Consider the following 18,456-nt stretch of genomic DNA (forward strand, 5'->3'; position numbering starts at 1 on the left):
GTAAAACTTCCTTCAGGCCAGGTGTGTTGGCTTATGCCTGTAAGTAATCCCAGCACTTTGAGAGGCCTAGGCAGGCGATCACTCAAGGCCAGGAGTTTGAGACCAGCCTGACCAACATAGTGAAACCCCATCTCTACTAAAACTACAAAAATTAGCCAGGTGTGGTGGCGCATGTCTGTAATCCCAGCTACTAAGGAGGCTGAGGCAGGAGAATCACTTGAACCCAGGAGGCGGAGGTTGCAGTGAGCTGAGATTGCGCCACTGCACTCCTGGTTGACAGAGCAAGACTCACCTGGGTGACAGAGCAAGACTCTGTCTCAAAAAAAAAAAAGAAAAATAAGAGGTTTAACAATATTCTAGGATGTTTCTCATTTGAATCGTTTTATAACATAAATTGTGTAAATTGGGATGTGATTATTTTTTCCTCTTTCATTTCTTAGCTTGAGGAAACTAATAGGACACTAACTAGTGATGTTGCCAATCTTGCAAATGAGAAAGAAGAATTAAATAACAAATTGAAAGATGTTCAAGAGCGTATGTATTAACAAAAAATGTTTATTTTTAATATACCTAATGTTTATCAGCTGCTGTAATTACCAATGTAATTTTAACTTTTTTCCATGTTTCAGAACTGTCAAGATTGAAAGATGAAGAAATAAGCGCAGCAGCTATTAAAGCACAGTTTGAGAAGCAGCTATTAACAGAAAGAACACTCAAAACTCAAGTATGTATAATAGAATCTAAATATGATTTTGAATTTTGTCTCAGTTTATCTCTTTTACATTTTACTTCTAGCATTACAAATTGGTAGCAGTAGTCATCGAATGTACCAATATTTGTGAAGTCACAGTTATCTGATTTTTGCCAGGTTGAGAGAAGTTAGATTTGATTAATATTGTTAAATTCTATAGCAACTAAAATTTTTCTTAATATTTCCTTTTGGAATCACATTCTCTTTCAATTTATTGTTGTAATTTAATGTGTTTTTCTACTTTTAAGAACTGTTGGGATTGACCATTTGCTGACAACCTGAAAAGTGTCTGTTAGTTCACTCTCTGCCAACTCCTACAGTTGCATATGTACTGCATGAACAGGTGGGGTACTAGGTACTCTTCACTGTTGTTGCACATAGAATATTTTATTAATTTGATGTCACTGCAAAATGTTCTTCCTCCAGAATAAAAGAAGAAAGGTCTGCCTATTAAAGTCTCTCTTAGAACTAAAAAGTCAAAATGGTAGAAAGCAACATCAGATCAATTCTATAAATATTTAAATTATAATTCTCAGAAAACACGAGTAAAAATCTAATGGCTCATTGGATGGAGAAGGATGATGAGTAGTAAAGGAGGTGTATTATTTAAATATTATAGAAAGTGTTTCTTTCTAGCCCTGTATGTAGGGAAGGAGAGTATTTGTGATTGTATAACTTGTTGCTCTTGATGAGATACTGAGAAACCATAAACGTAATTTATTTTATTTATGTATTATATTTATTTTTACATTTTTTAAGGCTGTGAATAAGTTGGCTGAGATCATGAATCGAAAAGAACCTGTCAAGCGTGGTAATGACACAGATGTGCGGAGAAAAGAGAAGGAGAATAGAAAGCTACATATGGAGCTTAAATCTGAACGTGAGAAATTGACCCAGCAGATGATCAAGTATCAGAAAGAACTGAATGAAATGCAGGCAGTAAGAATACTTTTTGGACTCTAGACTGAAGACTTCTTTTTAAGAAGTAGAATTATTTTCATGTCTGTGTTTCACTGGTTATAGACCATTTCTATTTAATAATTATTATTGAACCAAGAAGCAAAATGTTGAGTTCTGTTGCATCCAATTAACTTATTGTAATTAAATTTCTTATAGCAAATAGCTGAAGAGAGCCAGATTCGAATTGAACTGCAGATGACATTGGACAGTAAAGACAGTGACATTGAGCAGCTGCGGTCACAACTCCAAGCCTTGCATATTGGTCTGGATAGTTCCAGTATAGGCAGTGGACCAGGGGATGCTGAGGCAGATGATGGGTTTCCAGGTATGGATTTGTTTTCAGCACTAATATTTGTCTTAAATATAAATCAGTTGATTGTTTTAAGTCTTGCGACTGACTGCTCTGAAGGAAAAATGTTTGTAATTTCTTTAAGGGAAAACCTACTCCTTGGAGTAAGGATTCAAGTAACATTTCAAACTTATTTTATTTATTGATTTTTTTTACAAAGTTTTTCATAAACATACAAAAGAAAAACTCCACATGTCTAGTTTTTAAATTATTATATTAGCTCTATTTTTAAGCTTTTGTTTCATTTTCTCTTCTTTCTGCATTCTTACTTCCTTTTATGTTGGGTGTTTAGTTCATATCACTCAGTCACACACTATGGAATCCATGTCATTCACCTACCAGCGTTCCTCTACTTCTCTCAATATTGCCACTAAGCCTTCCAGTTCTCACACGCTCCTTGACTCTGATTCTGACTCAGAAGAAGAATCTTTGCCTTACTTACCCATTTCATCGGAACCTAATGGTACAGGTGATATCCTGAAAATCTTCTCATCTTTGGAGTTTTTCCCACTACCCTTAATTTTAGTCCTTTTGAAGATTTTTTATGTAACATTAACTAATAACCACTAACTCTAATATGTTGTTGTAGACTCAGTTAAAAATAAACTGCTGCATGAATAAAGAATTTGTTTTTAAGGTATTTTCTCATGGCATTGCTGTTATAATTGATAGATGCCAACTTGCGAGAAATGGAGTAATACATTATATTGCTTAAGAGCGCATGGTTTCACTGCTTGTTTTAGCCATTTTCAACCAAGAAGAAATTCTTCCTGAAGTTTCATAGCAAGAGTGGTGGTACAGAAAAAGTACTTCGACTGATTCAAAGGATATGCTTAAGGTTTTTACTGAGTACTTACTGACATTATCCTAGGCATATGTCCTTCATAAGAAACATGAAAGAATTTGGCCCGATCGTTACCCTGAAAGAGATTACAGTTTAAATGAAAACAGCAGAGAGTTCCGTCATTCAGAGTCAGAGGCAGCCCTGTGTGATCTTTCAAGACTGCAGTTTCCTCATCTAAATTAGGAGAATAATTCCTGTTCTGTGCGGTTTTTTTAGGATTAAAGAGAATTTGTGTAAAGCATCCAGCACGATTGATACATAATAGAAGTTAAATAAGTGATAGCTACTTTTACTATTAGAATAACTTCCCCAAATGCTATTTCACATATTTATTTCATTAAAAGACATTGATCAAATGTCATTAAAACAAATTCCGAGGATTCATACACATTCCTTAGTTGAATTACAATGTTACTGATTTTGATATTTTGGAATTTAGAAATCTTTTGATTATTTTGCTGCTTGTTAACCGAATTTTATCTAAAATGTACGTAATTGGTCAGGTGTGGTGGCTCATGCCTATAATCCTAGCACTTTGAGAGGCTGAGGCAGACAGATCACCTGAGGTCAGGAGTTCGAGACTAGCCTGGCCAACATGGTGAAACCCCATCGCTACTAAAAATACAAGAAATAGCTGGGCGTGCTGGCGCGTGCCTGTAATCCCAGCTACCTGGGAAGCCGAGTTAGGAGAAATCACTGGAACCCAGGATGCACAGCCTGCAGTGAGCCAAGATTACGCCACTACATTCCAGCCTGGGCGACAGAGCAAGACTCCATCTCAAAAAAAAGAAATAAAATAAAACAAAATTTACATTATTTTATTTTATTATAGTTATTCTAAAAGTCCATTTTCTCTGAACACGTAATTATTTAAAATATTTACTCCTTGAAAATGTGCACAATGTGGCCCTCTTCCAAAGGAAAAATAAAGGAGTCTAAGGCAGGTGTACCAGTGAGAATAGAGAGTTGCTGCTGCTGCCTTTTTTTTTTTTTTTTTTTTTTGCAACTTTCTCCTGAATTTTATAAATGCATGAATTTAATCAATGGAACATTTGACTTTATAAAAGTATAGACTATCTGTTTCCAATATGATATAACCTGGATTTTGTTTTGCATTGCATAACTTTTTACTACTGATCCTGTACTATTACTGTATCCTAGATGATGTATAGTGATAAATTCTAAAGGATATATTTTATTTGTTTTATAAATTTCATATTAAAATTTTGCTAAGTTCTTTGTTATCTAAGGAGAATTGTTACCTTTAGCCTCACGTGTTGTGCCTATTTGTAGAATCAAGATTAGAAGGATGGCTTTCATTGCCTGTACGAAACAACACTAAGAAATTTGGATGGGTTAAAAAGGTAATTGATACTTTGGAATATGAGCCTTTTGTTTTTGTTTTTGTTTTAACTCTAGTCATTTGGCTTTTGTAGTTGTAGGATATACATGACTGGTACCTTTAGACACATAGAACTTGTTTATACTTCAGGATTTGAAATGATATGATTTTATTTATCTTTGTAAAAAATTTTTTGTCCTCATACCTTGTTAATAATAAGACAGATTTTATTGTTAGGAAATTGTTGATTTTGATACTTTTGCTGTTTTGTTGGGAAAAGAACTGCGAATATAGTAAAAAAGACCCACTTATTTATTTACCTCTGTTACTATGATTATTGATGTTATTATGTTTATTTTTGAGAAGGTTACTAATGATGTTGGATCCCAAAGCTAAGTCCAAAAAAATTTGACTTTACTTCTCCCCACAGTTTGCTTATTTAAAATATCTATTAATATAAACAAAATTTATTGTTATTTTAAGGAAGACTGTCCTAAAGATATATTAAATACTTTTTAGTTACTTAGTATTTTATGATTTTTATTGCTAATATAGAATTTATTTTCAAAAAAATCAATAAATAAGGTATATAAAAACTTGAATTACTGATTTCTTTTCTCCCTGTTTTAACAGTATGTGATTGTAAGCAGTAAGAAGATTCTTTTCTATGACAGTGAACAAGATAAAGAACAATCCAATCCTTACATGGTTTTAGATATAGAGTAAGTGTTTTTGTTAGAATATTTAGAAACTATATCTTTTAAAGTATAAAAGACTAACAATGCAACTTATTAGTCTCATAGTATAGCTCCTACTGTACTATTGTTACATTTTCCTGTGATTTGCTTCATACAGATGAAAGTCTGGGATACAGGGTTAGTTAAAACATCTTTATTTCATGGGCCTTTGATACATTATTTTTTGAAACTAATTAGAAAATTTCTGACATAGAGGTTTCTAAAAATCTTAATTAATTATAGAATTAATAGAACAAAATATTCTGAGTTCCTAACATGGGTCAAAGTAGTCAATGTTTAACGTCTGATATAAGTATAGAATAATTAATATATAATTTGATCCTTGGGTGATATTTTATTCCTTTATTCAAAATTTTTTATAGCAAGTTATTTCATGTCCGACCAGTTACACAGACAGATGTGTATAGAGCAGATGCTAAAGAAATTCCAAGGATATTCCAGGTAAACATAGTTTTGTTTATATTTGGTTGGTTGGCTTTGTTTTGTTTTTTTCACATTTAGAAGTTCTCAAATGACATGACATGTTAAATCTCTTCATTCTTTGACCCTCTTCAGGTTACCTTTCTGTTTCAGTCCTATTTAAAGATGGTTTGTTGCTTTGTGACTTTTGTGCTTAATTCTGTTTGGGAACGTTTTCATTCCTTTCTCCATTTTATTTGTTAAAGCTTGCAGTGTGTTTGTATCATGTTTCTGGTCTTTGCTATATTTTTGTTTAAGGTTGGTTATGACTTTTTTTTAAGCATGAATTTTCCCCCTTCTGTTTTTGTTTAATCTCAGCTCTCTAGAAAGTTAGAAAAGTCAGTTATGGAGGTAAATTTTGTACCTTGTAGCCCTTTTACCTCCGATTTAAAGTGAAGCCACATTCTTCCCTTTACTACTTCCATTTTAAAATTAGTCAAACCAACAATGACTTACTGATTTCCTTCTATGTAAGAGTCGTTGTGCTTGGTGTACTGTGTGGAAGTTGGCTCCTTGTTTTCTGGATGCTTGTCATGTTTATTTGGAGTATAATACACATCCTTTCCTCTTTCTTTTCTCTCTCAACTCTCAAAATACAGGACTTTTAAAATGAAGCTGTGCTCATAGCTGTTACCCAGTTTTCTGTTAAGTATTACAAAACACCAATTAGTGTGATTGCCACATTTCTTCAAGTGATTATTTTGAACAGTCTCTCCCAGAAAAACTTTCTAACACCTATGAAGTTACCTTTTGCTGACCTATTCTGATAGTGCTGCTAAAGCATGGGTGTTATAAAGAAAATAAGGAGGCAGCATTTGAACAGGATCAGTTCTTTTGAAATGCAAACCAAAGTGACTGTCTGATGACTTTTCTTATATAAGCTCTTGATTAAGTTTGCGTAATCAAGAGCTTAAGTTTGTACTTCAGATACATTTTCTTCTCTTTGAATAATTTAGGCTAATTTTATTTTACTTACACTATCAGAATTGTTCCTACATAAAAAAATAGCATGTTTGGAAGTCACTTATTGTTCTTTTGGCATTCATAGATTCTGTATGCCAATGAAGGAGAAAGTAAGAAGGAACAAGAATTTCCAGTGGAGCCAGTTGGAGAAAAATCTAATTATATTTGCCACAAGGGACATGAGTTTATTCCTACTCTTTATCATTTCCCAACCAACTGTGAGGCTTGTATGAAGCCCCTGTGGCACATGTTTAAGCCTCCTCCTGCTTTGGAGTGCCGCCGTTGCCATATTAAGTGTCATAAAGATCATATGGACAAAAAGGAGGAGATTATAGCACCTTGCAAAGGTAAATGATAAATTACTTGCTCCATCGATATTGGTTATGTTCAGATCATTTTAAGCACATTAATTTTTTTTTCTAATTTTTCTTTATAGTATATTATGATATTTCAACGGCAAAGAATCTGTTATTACTAGCAAATTCTACAGAAGAGCAGCAGAAGTGGGTTAGTCGGTTGGTGAAAAAGATACCTAAAAAGCCCCCAGCTCCAGACCCTTTTGCCCGATCATCTCCTAGAACTTCAATGAAGATACAGCAAAACCAGTCTATTAGACGGCCAAGTCGACAGCTTGCCCCAAACAAACCTAGGTAATAAACTAAAATGTGGTAAGGAAAAAAAAAAAGTCTATTAAAATATTTTGCTATTTATGTTCAAACTACAAATTTTCCTAATTAGTTTTCCTTTGCTTTGTATTTTAGTTAACTATGGAATACCAAATGTTGGAACTGTCTTAATGTGCATGTCATGTTCATCGATTCAGATGAAAGTAATATAAATTTACTTACTAAATCACACACATACAGTAAATTCAACCAAAAATCTTTAAAGATTTTTGTTATGTTTATTTGTACAATAAATCCTCACTTAACATTGTCCATAGGTTCTTAGAACTTACAACTTTAAGCAAAATAATGGCTGGTCCTGGAATTAAGTTGTTTCCTTCAAAATTGTTCTGTTATAACCTTGATGAGAAGAAAATGGTTTTGTTATACTTCATTTAGCTTAAAGTCATACTTTCCAAGAACCTGTCGATGATGTCAAGTGAGGACTTACTGTATAATAATATAATTTTCAGCTTTTATAAGCACTTGAGTAATTTAATAACTTAAAAGATAGAATTAACATTGTACACAGACCTCACATTGTCAAGTGCACACACTGTGTTTCATATTATAAGCTTTTATTATGTTGGGTGACTTGGGAGGCAGGTTTAAAATCAGCTTAAGTTTTAAATCAAATCTATAAATTTAAAACAGTAACTTGAGTGTGATTTTAACAGCAACATAGACCAGCTTTAAAAATGCAAATATTAGCTAATGGATAAAGTGGTTATTCCTTGGAATTGAGGTAGAGTTAGGAAAATGGAGTAAGGTCAGGGATGATCATTATGCACAAAAACATTTTGATGGAGCCATTTTCGGATAGCTACGTGAAAGTCCTTTAGTTAAATATCGTGATTCACAATAGCCATTTCTTGGCTTACTAACTACTTCAGCATTTATAAACATTGCTATCCATTGAACATGAAATGAACACAAGAATTTGGTTAGCTAAAGGAAAAAGCATATCCTTTGATCAGGTATCTGATTTCAGGTATCCTTTTGGTTCCCTAACACAGGACCTTCAGTATATGAGTATTGATAGCATTGGCTGTATTGTCAGAAATTCTAATCACAAACATCTTAGATGAAACTTTCTGAAACTCATCTCTCAAGGAAATAATTTAGAATGACAAAGGCAGAATTGGTGTTTCAGCAGTGAAAATGTTGAATATTTTGTGTGAGGTATGATAAAACTAAACAAAATTAGTGATTATTGACTAAAGCTAAAGAAACTCAGAATTCAGAGACACTGAAGGCCATTTCAAGTGCCTTCTGTAAAACATCTCAAAATTAAATTTCTATTATTAATATTGTAGAACTATTAATGCTTAAATGGTATTTTAATACCTTATAGTGTGTAGTGATTTCAGTTTCCAAAGTACTTCTCTGTGTATTCTTTTCTCTCATTTAACTTCTTATATATTATCTCATTTGCTCTTTAAAATACTCCTATGGAATAGAATAGGTATTGTTATATTTGTTTTTGATTAAGACTCCAGAAGGGGTTTGTCTAGATCTAGAACTATAATAACTCCAAATATCCTTTTGATACATTTTTTTCTTTTGTGCTATTTGACACATTAATGATTTCACTACATACGATAACATATATGGAATTAGTTTATGAGGCACGCTCCCAATTATGTAACAGGCTGTTTTTATGTACACTGACTTACAAATACCTTCCTTTCCCAGTCCAAATCAGCATTATGGTCTATTTGAGAGTACATTTACTTTTGATTTTTGTTACTTTTTTTTTTTTTTTTTTAAACTTCTGGCCTTGCCCTGTGAATCATTCTTCATTGATTTTTTTAAAAAACACATTTTGTCATAGCAACGGTAAGTAGTAAGGATTTCTTTCCCTCATATCTGCATGTAAATAAAACTAATATCAAAATTGACTGTAAAATGTGTAGTGTATATTTTGTGAAAAAATGCATTTAATACATTCTTTGAAATTCTAAACATAAAGGTGGTCACATTTATAATATAATTTGGATTTTGTTGTACATCTGCAACATTATTTCCATTGTTTTTGGCATTTGAGTCTCCATTGTTTCATGTACTCCTAGCATTGTGTCTGTATCTCTTACATGAATCAATCAACCTGCATTTTATTATTATTATTATTATTATTATTATTATTGAGACAGGGTCTCACTCTGTTGCCCAGGCTGGAGTGCAATGGCACGATCATGACTCACTGCAGCCTTGACCTCCCAGGCCCAACTGATTATTCTTCCATCTCAGCCTCCCAGAGTAGCTGGGACCACATACATGCACCATGACACCTGGCTAATTTTTTTTTGTTTTTATTTTCTGTAGAGATGGGGGTCTCCCTATGTTGCCCAGGCTGGTCTCAAATGCCTGGCCTTAAGCAATCCTCCCACCTCGGCCTCCCAAAGTGCTAGGATTACAGGCATGAGCCACCACGCCTGGCCAGTATTCCATTTTGAATGTCACATTTTAAGAGTCACTTATACAAATTGAATGGTATATAGATGAGAATAACAGAGGTTGCAGTATGTCATTTGAAAGTATTATGTAGCAAGCGAAGGAACTGAGGATATTTTGTTCTCTAAAGACATTATTTGAAAGTGTGAGAGATCATAAATAGCACTAAACAGTTAAAGACCTTTTCCTTGGAAGATGTATTAGAAGAAGAAACCAATCAGAGAGGCAAATTGTAAATCTCATTGAGTAGCATGGTTCCAGGGAGGAATCAAGCCTCAGGCTGGATGGTTTTTAACATTCTACTGGACTAAAGCCCATTCAGTATACAAATGGGTGGAAATGGTAAAGGGTCATCCAAGAAAACAGAGGCACAGAATTGCTGGTGTGTCTCAGCAGTGATCTAACATCTAGCTGTTCATTTGAGTTTGTTTAATATTAGTCTTAGCATTAGTCAATCTAGCTTTAGTTGAACTAATTTGACATGGTATCCTTCTTAAAACAAAGTTTGGCTTTGTTAGATACATCAAATATAAAGTGAACCCATAAATGTTCACTTAACCATTTTTGGTAACTTTTCCTCTGTGTCTTTCTTTGTGGTCATCTGCCATTACATCATTACATCTTTTTCTCTTCTTTTTTCTTTTTTTTTGTGACATGACGTCTCACTCTGTCACCCAGGCTGGAGTGTAGTGGCGTGATCTCGGTTCACCCTAACCCTCCACCTTCCAGGTTCAAGCAATTCTCCTGCCTCAGCCTTCTGAGTAGTTGGGATTACAGACATGCACCCTACAAAATTAGCACTTTGGGAGGCCGAGGCAGGTGGATCACGTGGTCAGGAGATCGAGACCATCCCGGCTAACACAGTGAAACCCCATCTCTACTTAAAAATACAAAAAATTAGCTGGGCGTGGTGGCAGGCACTTGTAGTCCCAGCTAGTCGGGAGGCTGAGGCAGGAGAATGGCGTGAACCCGGGAGGTGGAGCTTGTAGTGAGCCGAGATCACGCCACTGCACTCCAGCCTGGGCGACAGTGAGACTCCATCTCAAAAAAATAAATAAATAAAATAAAAATAAAATAAGACTAGAAATTAATTGACAGTTCATAAAAATAATGTATAGAAATGCTATTCTACAGGAATGTTTTCTTGGTACTTTTGAATTAAAATTAAAATGCCATACTGGAAAAGTAGGAAATTTGTGAATAAAATGCTAATTTTTGATGAAGACAATTTGGGGAGTCCTAATTTGTTTCAATGCAAGATAAAAATATACCAGTCTGGGCTGGGCGCGGTGGCTCACACCTGTAATCCCAGCACTTTGGGAGGCCAAGGCAGGTGGATCACCTGAGGTCAGGAGTTCAAGACAAGCCTGGCCAAGATGGTGAAACCCCATCTCTACTAAAAATACAAAAATTAGCCAGGCGTGGTGTCAGGCGCCTGTAATCCCAGCTACTGGGGAGGCTGAGGCAGAGAATTGCTTGAACCCAGGAGGTGGAGGTTGCAGTAAGCCGAGATCGCTCCACTGCACTCCAACCTAGGCATCAGAGCGAGACTCCGTCACAAAAAAAAGAAAAAAAAGAAAAAAAATTATATACCAGTTTGGCTAGAGGGTATTTCTCTTTAATTATTTTTCTTTTAAAGATTTTTTTTAACGCAGTATTTAATGCATGCAGAAAAGTATAAAGCAAAAATGCAACAAATGCTCATTTATCGAGTTTTAAGAAGTGTAAAACATGGCAGCACAGTTAAAACTTAAAGGAGGAAGTAGCTATTGTGTCATTATTATCTTATCTTTGCTCTTCCTCATTTCTAAATGTTAAAGAATTAACAGTCTACTTGGGAAAATAATGAAGTTATATACAATTTGAAGTGTCAAAAATAAATCCATAGGTGAATATATACCTGATCTTGAATTGGGGAAGAACTTCCAAATAATAAAAGCAAAGAAAACAAAGCCAAAGATCAACTACCCCAAAAGTAAAGCCTTGTAAATTTAAAAAACACCATGTATTTCCAAAATATATGAGAAAGATGAGTTAGTATCTTCACATACGAAAAGTTCTCATGAATCATTGAGAAAAAACATTGCCTCATGCCCATACAAAATTAATGAGGCGCATGCAGGCATTATTATGGAAATAGCTGTTAAATGTAAAAAAAAGTGATCAGCCTGATTACAGTAGTCCCCCTTTATCTCAAGGGATATGTAGTCCAAGACCCCCAGTGGATGCCTGGAATCACGAATAGTACTGGACCGTACACATACAATTTTTTAAAATCTGATAATGAAGACCATTAGTAAGTGACTAACAAGCATGGATATGCTGGACAAAGGGATGACTCACATCCCAGGCAGGACAGAGTGGGATGGCACAAGATGTCATCACGCTGTTTACAACGTTGGGCAGTTTAAAACTTCTAAGTTGTTTTGAGCTTTTCTATTTAATGTTTTCAGACTGTGGTTCACCACTGGTAACTTGAAACCATGGAAAGTGAAGACAAGGATATGGGGGGACTACTGTATTAAGAAATTAGCATTAAATTAAACTATAACATAAAACCATTTCTCACCTGCCAAACTGGCACGGGTTAAGAAACGAAATGGGTACTTTTGTGGACTGCTGGTAGAAGTCCAAATTAAATGCACTCTTTCCAAAGCATCTTTGACAATAAGTTTCGCAGGCCTGAACTATATCCCTGTTAATGGTGGAGACAGTCAAGCAACAGGCAATTACAGTACTATGTAAAATGCTGTTTATAATATAGGGATGAACAGGGCGCTTGGGGAAACGAGGGAAGCATGGAGAATTCTGCCTGAGGACATTAAGAAAGATCTCAAACAATGGAGGATGGATAATTTTACAAGCAGACAAATAAGGGAAAATCAGTTCCAAGCAAAATGTCATGTGCAGAGGTACAAAGTCATCAGAATTACTTATGTATTTGTAATTTTGTGTTGGCTTGGCGTTGGGAGAAGGCAAGGGCAGGGAGTGGTAAAAGATGATGTGACACTAGAGAGAAAGTCTGAACCCAACTGAAAAGCTCCATGTACACTGTGCTCAGGAGTTTTGATTTATAAGTAGAAGTCTTTCAGTAAGGGATTGGTATTCAGGCTTAATGAGATCCTGAACTGAGTACTTGACAATGAAAACGAAGAAAATAAACCTGGATTTGGAAAGATTTCTTCAGTTGAAATAACTAGAATTAGATGACTGATTCGAAGGGATGAGGGAGAGGGTTGTAAGGGAAGTCTCGTCATACACTACAGTCGCATCTAGCGATTAGACTTAAATTTGAGATTGTGACACTGGCACACACTTCAAAGGTTTTGAAAGGGTATGCAATGCAGCTTTCTCCTAACCTATGCTAAAGCTGAGGCTTGGATGCCCTGGAAGGCCTGCTGATCACAATCTCCCAAGCAGTAGAGCTGAAACTATGGCTATAAGTTACATTATATATAAGTCTAGAGAAGTGAGTGTGTGCCAGGTTGCGATATGTGTTAAGTGAGTAATTATATCTGTTTGTGTGTTTTCTCAAATGTTGTGCTGTGTTTAGCACATTTTAAAAGAGTAATTTGAGTCGCTGTGTTTATTTTAAATTAGAGTAATCATCCATTAACCTATTCTGTCAGTGTTTCTCAAAGTTAACCAGCTGTATCAGAAATCGCCTCAGGTTTTTTATTTGAAAATGCAAATATTTGGGCCCTTTTCAGTCATATCTAAATCTCTTGGAATGAGGCCTTATAAAGAGCAGTAGGTAAATCATATACACTAAAGTTTCTTACTTTAGAAGTGTGTAAATAAGAACCACTGACAATAGTGATTACAGGTGAGACTTTGGGGACCAGATGAGTTCCTTGGCACAAGTTGCTTCATGAACACCACAGTTTTAAAAATGAAAAAGTTACTGCTTTTTTTTTATTATTTATTTATTTTTATTTTTATTTATTTATTAATTTTTTGAGACGAAGTCTCACTCTTGTTCCCCAGGCTGGAGTGCAATGGCACGATCTTGGCTCACTACAATTTCCGCCTCCTGGATTCAAGTGACTCTCCTGCCTCAGCCTCCTGAGTAGCTGGGATTACAGGCACCTGCCACCATGCCCAGCTAATTTTTGTATTTTTAGTAGAGACATGGTTTCACCATGTTGGCCAGGCTGGTCTTGAACTCCTCACCTCAGGTGATCCGCCCGCCTCAGCCTCCCAAAGTGCTGGGATTACAGACGTGAGCCACCGCATCTGGCCAGGTGGCTATTTTTAAAAACAAAGATGATAGCAATATTACAGTTTAGGTTATTGAATTAGAAAGAAAAGACCACATATATCCCAACTCTAAGTCCGATTTAGCCAAGATGAGTTGCTAATGCTACTTATGTACCTGTGGCTTTTCCCTTGTGCCTAGTTTTTCATATGCAGGACAAAGCTCTTGGTGACACATTGAGCAGGCAGGGTCCTACTGGAATTCAGAAAGCTGCTTTCTTATTCTGCTACTCCCTTTTTACCCCATGGTTTTTGGTGCTATGATGGAAAAACTGAGCTGACAATCTGACCACTTTGGTGAAGGGGAACATTGACAAATGTGCTTTCATAATTCTCAAATCAAACTGGGCATCAGGATGGTTATGTGTTTATCTGGGGTATGGGAGTGAGGAGGGAGAAGCAGATTGTTTCTTATTATCCCAAATATGATCGCTGTCTTCAAATATCTGGAAAGTGTACTTGGCCAACATGATTATATGCATTTATATATAAAGGGCAAGGCTTCCCTGTGTGCGTCCGTCTTAATTTTAATCTTGTTGTTATCCATGAAGGGAAAATTAAAATGCTTACAAGCACATTCAAAGTATGATTTCTAAGGCATAACATTAAGTTACAGTTTCTAAAGAGTGTTAGAGTATAAATTTACAAACCTCCTATTGCAGATTGCTTGATTTGGCATTTAAAGACTGGGATTGGTCATTTGATGATGTTGATGGTGGTGGTGATGATGATGACGATGTTTTTGATTTCTGAAGAAATAAATGGGGTAAATCAAAAAATGAAAAATCAGTTATTTTAGTACTTCAATGTAGTGCATGTGGTTTGCACTTGGGCTTTCATTATTTTTTATTTTTGAAACTTGTTTTTAATAGTATATAGTTAAAAGTAGTTTTCGAAAAGTTGCTAACTGAAATTTACATGTTAAGTGTAAAAGTGAAATGCTATGTTCAGATTCTTTATTGGCTATAAATTTTTAGTACAATTAGAATTTATCTTAGGAATGAGATGTAGAAATCACAAAAGGAGTTAATTCTGATACGTTCTGTTCATTCCAAAGAAGCCATATTCAGAAGAGAAGTAAAATTTACAACGTTTTCAAGTTCCTACAGCTATATTAGTTTGTGAACATAGCATGAGATTCCTTTCTCCATCTCTCTCCTTTTATTTCCAACTTGCAAGAATTGAAAGCATAAAAACTTTATAAGTCTAATAAGTGCTGTGAAATAGCTATTTCTGATTTGGCATTTTTGTGTGTGGTGCCGTGAAATGTTTGCTTTGTGAGAATTTAATGTTACCCTTGCTGAAGAATGTCGGTGATACGCTGTGAGAATTGTGCTTTTAGAAAATGTAAAATAGTTTGGTTAATAGTGGCTAAAGGAGATTTGAATGAAAGTTGAGCCTCAACTTAAACCTTTTACATAGAAGGATTTAAAAGAAATAATGTGTGTTTTAGTCTAAGTAAGCATGTTGCAAAACATAAATCAGGTAGTACTGGTATCTATTTATAATCAGATTTCATAGAGTAGCTTGTATATATTTACTACAGCAATGTAGTTGGTCCTATCTTATAGAAAAACAAAATGTGGCTTAGGGTTGAACAGCCAAGTAGAACCTGATCAATAGGCCCATTTCCCTTTCAGCTACATGAGGCAGCTGGCAGTTAAACCCCAAATCAAACTTTATCTTCTAAGTTATTCTGTGGTATATTGTTTAACCCTAATAGCTTGTTAACCATATTAAAATGTGTGTGTAATGTGTGTAGCTAATATTCCAAAATCCCAAGTTGTTTTGGGAAAGAATATAATTGCATGTACCTATAGGAAAAGTAATACAGTAAGTATGTTTATGCATGATTTTAGTGTTAAAAAATATAGTAGCTGGAAGACTATATAGTTTAATAATGTGAATGGAATGCTTTTTCTAGGAACTTAACACTCTTAAATTATTTCACTGTGTCAACTAACTTTATTTTTCCTTTCTTTTCAGCTAACTGCCTTCTATGAAAGCAGTCATTATTCAAGGTGATCGTATTCTTCCAGTGAAAACAAGACTGAAATATGATGGCCCAAAATTTATTAAAAAGCTATATTTTCCTGAGAGACTGATACATACACTCATACATATATGTGTTCCCCTTTTCCCTGTAATATAAATTACAAATCTGGGCTCCTTTGAAGCAACAGGTTGAACCAACAATGATTGGTTGATAGACTAAGGATATATGCAACTCTTCCAGACTTTTCCATAAAGCTCTCTCGGCAGTCGCTCACACTACAATGCACACAAGGATTGAGAAGAGTTAAAGGCTAAAGAAAACATCTTTTCTAGCTTCAACAGAGAGGTTTCACCAGCACATTTACCAGAAGAATCTGGGAATGGATTCCACTACAGTGATATTGACTGCATCTTTAAGAAGTGACCATTATACTGTGTATATATATATAAACACACACACACATATATATATATATAGTACTCTAATACTGCAAGAAGGTTTTTTAAACTTCCCACTTTATTTTTTATACACATTAATCAGATATCACTACTTGCTGCAGTTGCAACTATGCACTTGTATAAAGCCATAATGTTGGAGTTTATATCACTCATTCCTGTGTACCTGATGGAAGTTGCATGTTCATGTTTAAGCAGTTACTGTAACAAGAAGTTTAAAGTTAATTATCAGTTTCCTAATGCTTCATGATAGGCAACTTTACCCATTTTGAATGCCTTAATTTAATTTTTTTCGAAGTCTCAGCCCTGTCTGTATTAAAAAACAAAAAAAGCGTTTACCAGCTCTTAGGATGTAAACTAGCTTTGTGGAAGATAAATCGTGCACTATTTTTACACATAAATAGTTATATCAGTGTCAGCCTATTTTGATTAACAAATGTTTTTAAAGTATTATTGGTTATAGAAACAATAATGGATGGTGTTGGAACTAATATATCCTTGATGTCTGTCTATTATGCATTCAACTCTTTTTACAGACCTCAGTATTAGTCTGTGACTACAAAATATTTTCTTTGCTTTAAATTTGCTGGCTACCCTAGATGTGTTTTTATTCCTGGTAAAGACATTTGTGATTACATTTTCACACTTAAGATTCAAAATTTTTCCCAAATATAAAGAAAACTAAGACAGACTGTAGATGCATTTTAAATATTTAAATATGATCCTCAGACATGCAGCTGTGTGTGGCAGTATTTTAGTACCGGGTTAAGAAAACTGGTAACTGGGAAGAAGTGGCCTCAAAGGCACTTAATTTGATTTTTATTTTTTAAATGCTGTCAAAAGTTACAGTTTACGCAGGACATTCTTGCCGTATTCTCATGATCCCAGATAAGTGTGTGTTTTATACTGCAACAATATGCAGCAATGGTAAGCGTAAAGTTTTTTTTTTGTTTTTGTTTTTGTTTTTTTTTAAATTATGAAGTCTTTTAACAGTCTCTCTTTATATAAATACACAGAGTTTGGTATGATATTTAAATACATCATCTGGCCGGGCATGGTGGCTTACGCCTGTAATCCTAGCACTTTGGGAGGCCAAGACGGGCGGATCACCTGAGGTGAGGAGTTCAAGACCAGCCTGCCCAACATGGTGAAACTCCGTCTCTACCAATATACAAAAATTAGCCGGGCATGATGGTGGTGGCCTGTAATCCCAGCTACTTGGGAGGCTGAGACAGGAGAATCGCTTGAACCCAGGAGACGGTGGTTGCAGTGAGCGAAGATCGAGCCACTGCACTCCAGCCTGGGCGGCTGAATAAGACTCCGTCTCAAAAAAAAAAAAAAAAAAAAAAAAAAAAAGTCATCTAATATTTCGATGAAGGAAATAGACATTTTTCATTGATTCCCTCTGATGTCAGTTAGAGATGTTTAAAAAGTTAGATCCCCATAATAGATACTATTGTGGAAACTGAAGAGTAGCTACTGGCCTACTGATAGACTGAAACTGATTTTGTTATTCTTACGTTCTCCAGTCTGCACTCTGCTGTGCTGTCTGTGCTCAGACTAGACGTGCATGCCGTTTCCTTTGCAGGTGTGTTCTGCAGCTCTGGTTTTGGGGGATAGCTCTTTTTTAAGTAAGATTAAAAAATGAAAAATATATAAATTTATATAGAATAAATATTTCCATTCATTAGAGTTGTTAAAAGGAGACTGAATTAATATTTTATATAAAGATTTTGTTACATTATGGGAGGTTCTATCCTATTCTGAATTGGAGAGTATATATATATATATATTTTTAATAAACTTTATTAAGGTGAAATAATTTCAAGTTTACATATGAGTAACTGAAATATTTGAGTAAAAGCAAAAGTTTAAATTTGGAATGCTGTATATATTAGAGAATATGGGGAATCATGGTGTGACCAACTGTACAAGGAAGATTCATATGAAGGTCTTAGGGGAAAAAGATAATTCTGAAGGGTGAAAAAAAAATCTCTCCCATGGAGATTCTTCACATTATATGGTTTGACATAAGGGTTTATAAGGTTGTTTGTCCAACTAATGAAAATGCGCTTAATAAAAAATTCTGACCTTGGGTAAGAATTTGCTTTTTACCGCATTGCCGCTTTCATGTACATACATGAGTGCATGCACCTATCAATGTGTTTTCTTCCCAACACTTATTAAATATAAAACAACCTGA

At 34.9% G+C, this 18,456-nt stretch overlaps 1 protein-coding gene across 10 annotated transcripts in view; it reads left to right on the forward strand.

Annotated features, from left to right (window-relative positions):
- Positions 1-18,456, forward strand: part of ROCK2 (Rho associated coiled-coil containing protein kinase 2) — a 165,615-nt gene extending 147,159 nt beyond the window's left edge. For 6 of the 10 annotated variants that reach the window (XM_054678255.2, XM_063789308.1, XM_054678250.2 and 3 more), the window contains 12 exons: positions 441-534; positions 630-724; positions 1,511-1,690; positions 1,868-2,036; positions 2,353-2,529; positions 4,198-4,268; positions 4,880-4,968; positions 5,367-5,445; positions 6,512-6,773; positions 6,863-7,076; positions 14,465-14,568; positions 15,789-18,456. In XM_054678255.2, coding sequence (XP_054534230.1) covers positions 441-534; positions 630-724; positions 1,511-1,690; positions 1,868-2,036; positions 2,353-2,529; positions 4,198-4,268; positions 4,880-4,968; positions 5,367-5,445; positions 6,512-6,773; positions 6,863-7,076; positions 14,465-14,555 — 1,521 coding nt within the window. In that variant the 3' untranslated portion in view covers positions 14,556-14,568; positions 15,789-18,456. The remainder of the gene's footprint in view (positions 1-440; positions 535-629; positions 725-1,510; positions 1,691-1,867; positions 2,037-2,352; positions 2,530-4,197; positions 4,269-4,879; positions 4,969-5,366; positions 5,446-6,511; positions 6,774-6,862; positions 7,077-14,464; positions 14,569-15,788) is intronic. The other 4 variants (XM_063789312.1, XM_063789309.1, XM_054678251.2 and 1 more) reach the window with 3 other exon arrangements.

The sequence above is a fragment of the Pan troglodytes genome, chromosome 12 (assembly GCF_028858775.2).
Source record: "Pan troglodytes isolate AG18354 chromosome 12, NHGRI_mPanTro3-v2.0_pri, whole genome shotgun sequence".
Taxonomy (NCBI): Eukaryota; Metazoa; Chordata; class Mammalia; order Primates; family Hominidae; genus Pan; species Pan troglodytes.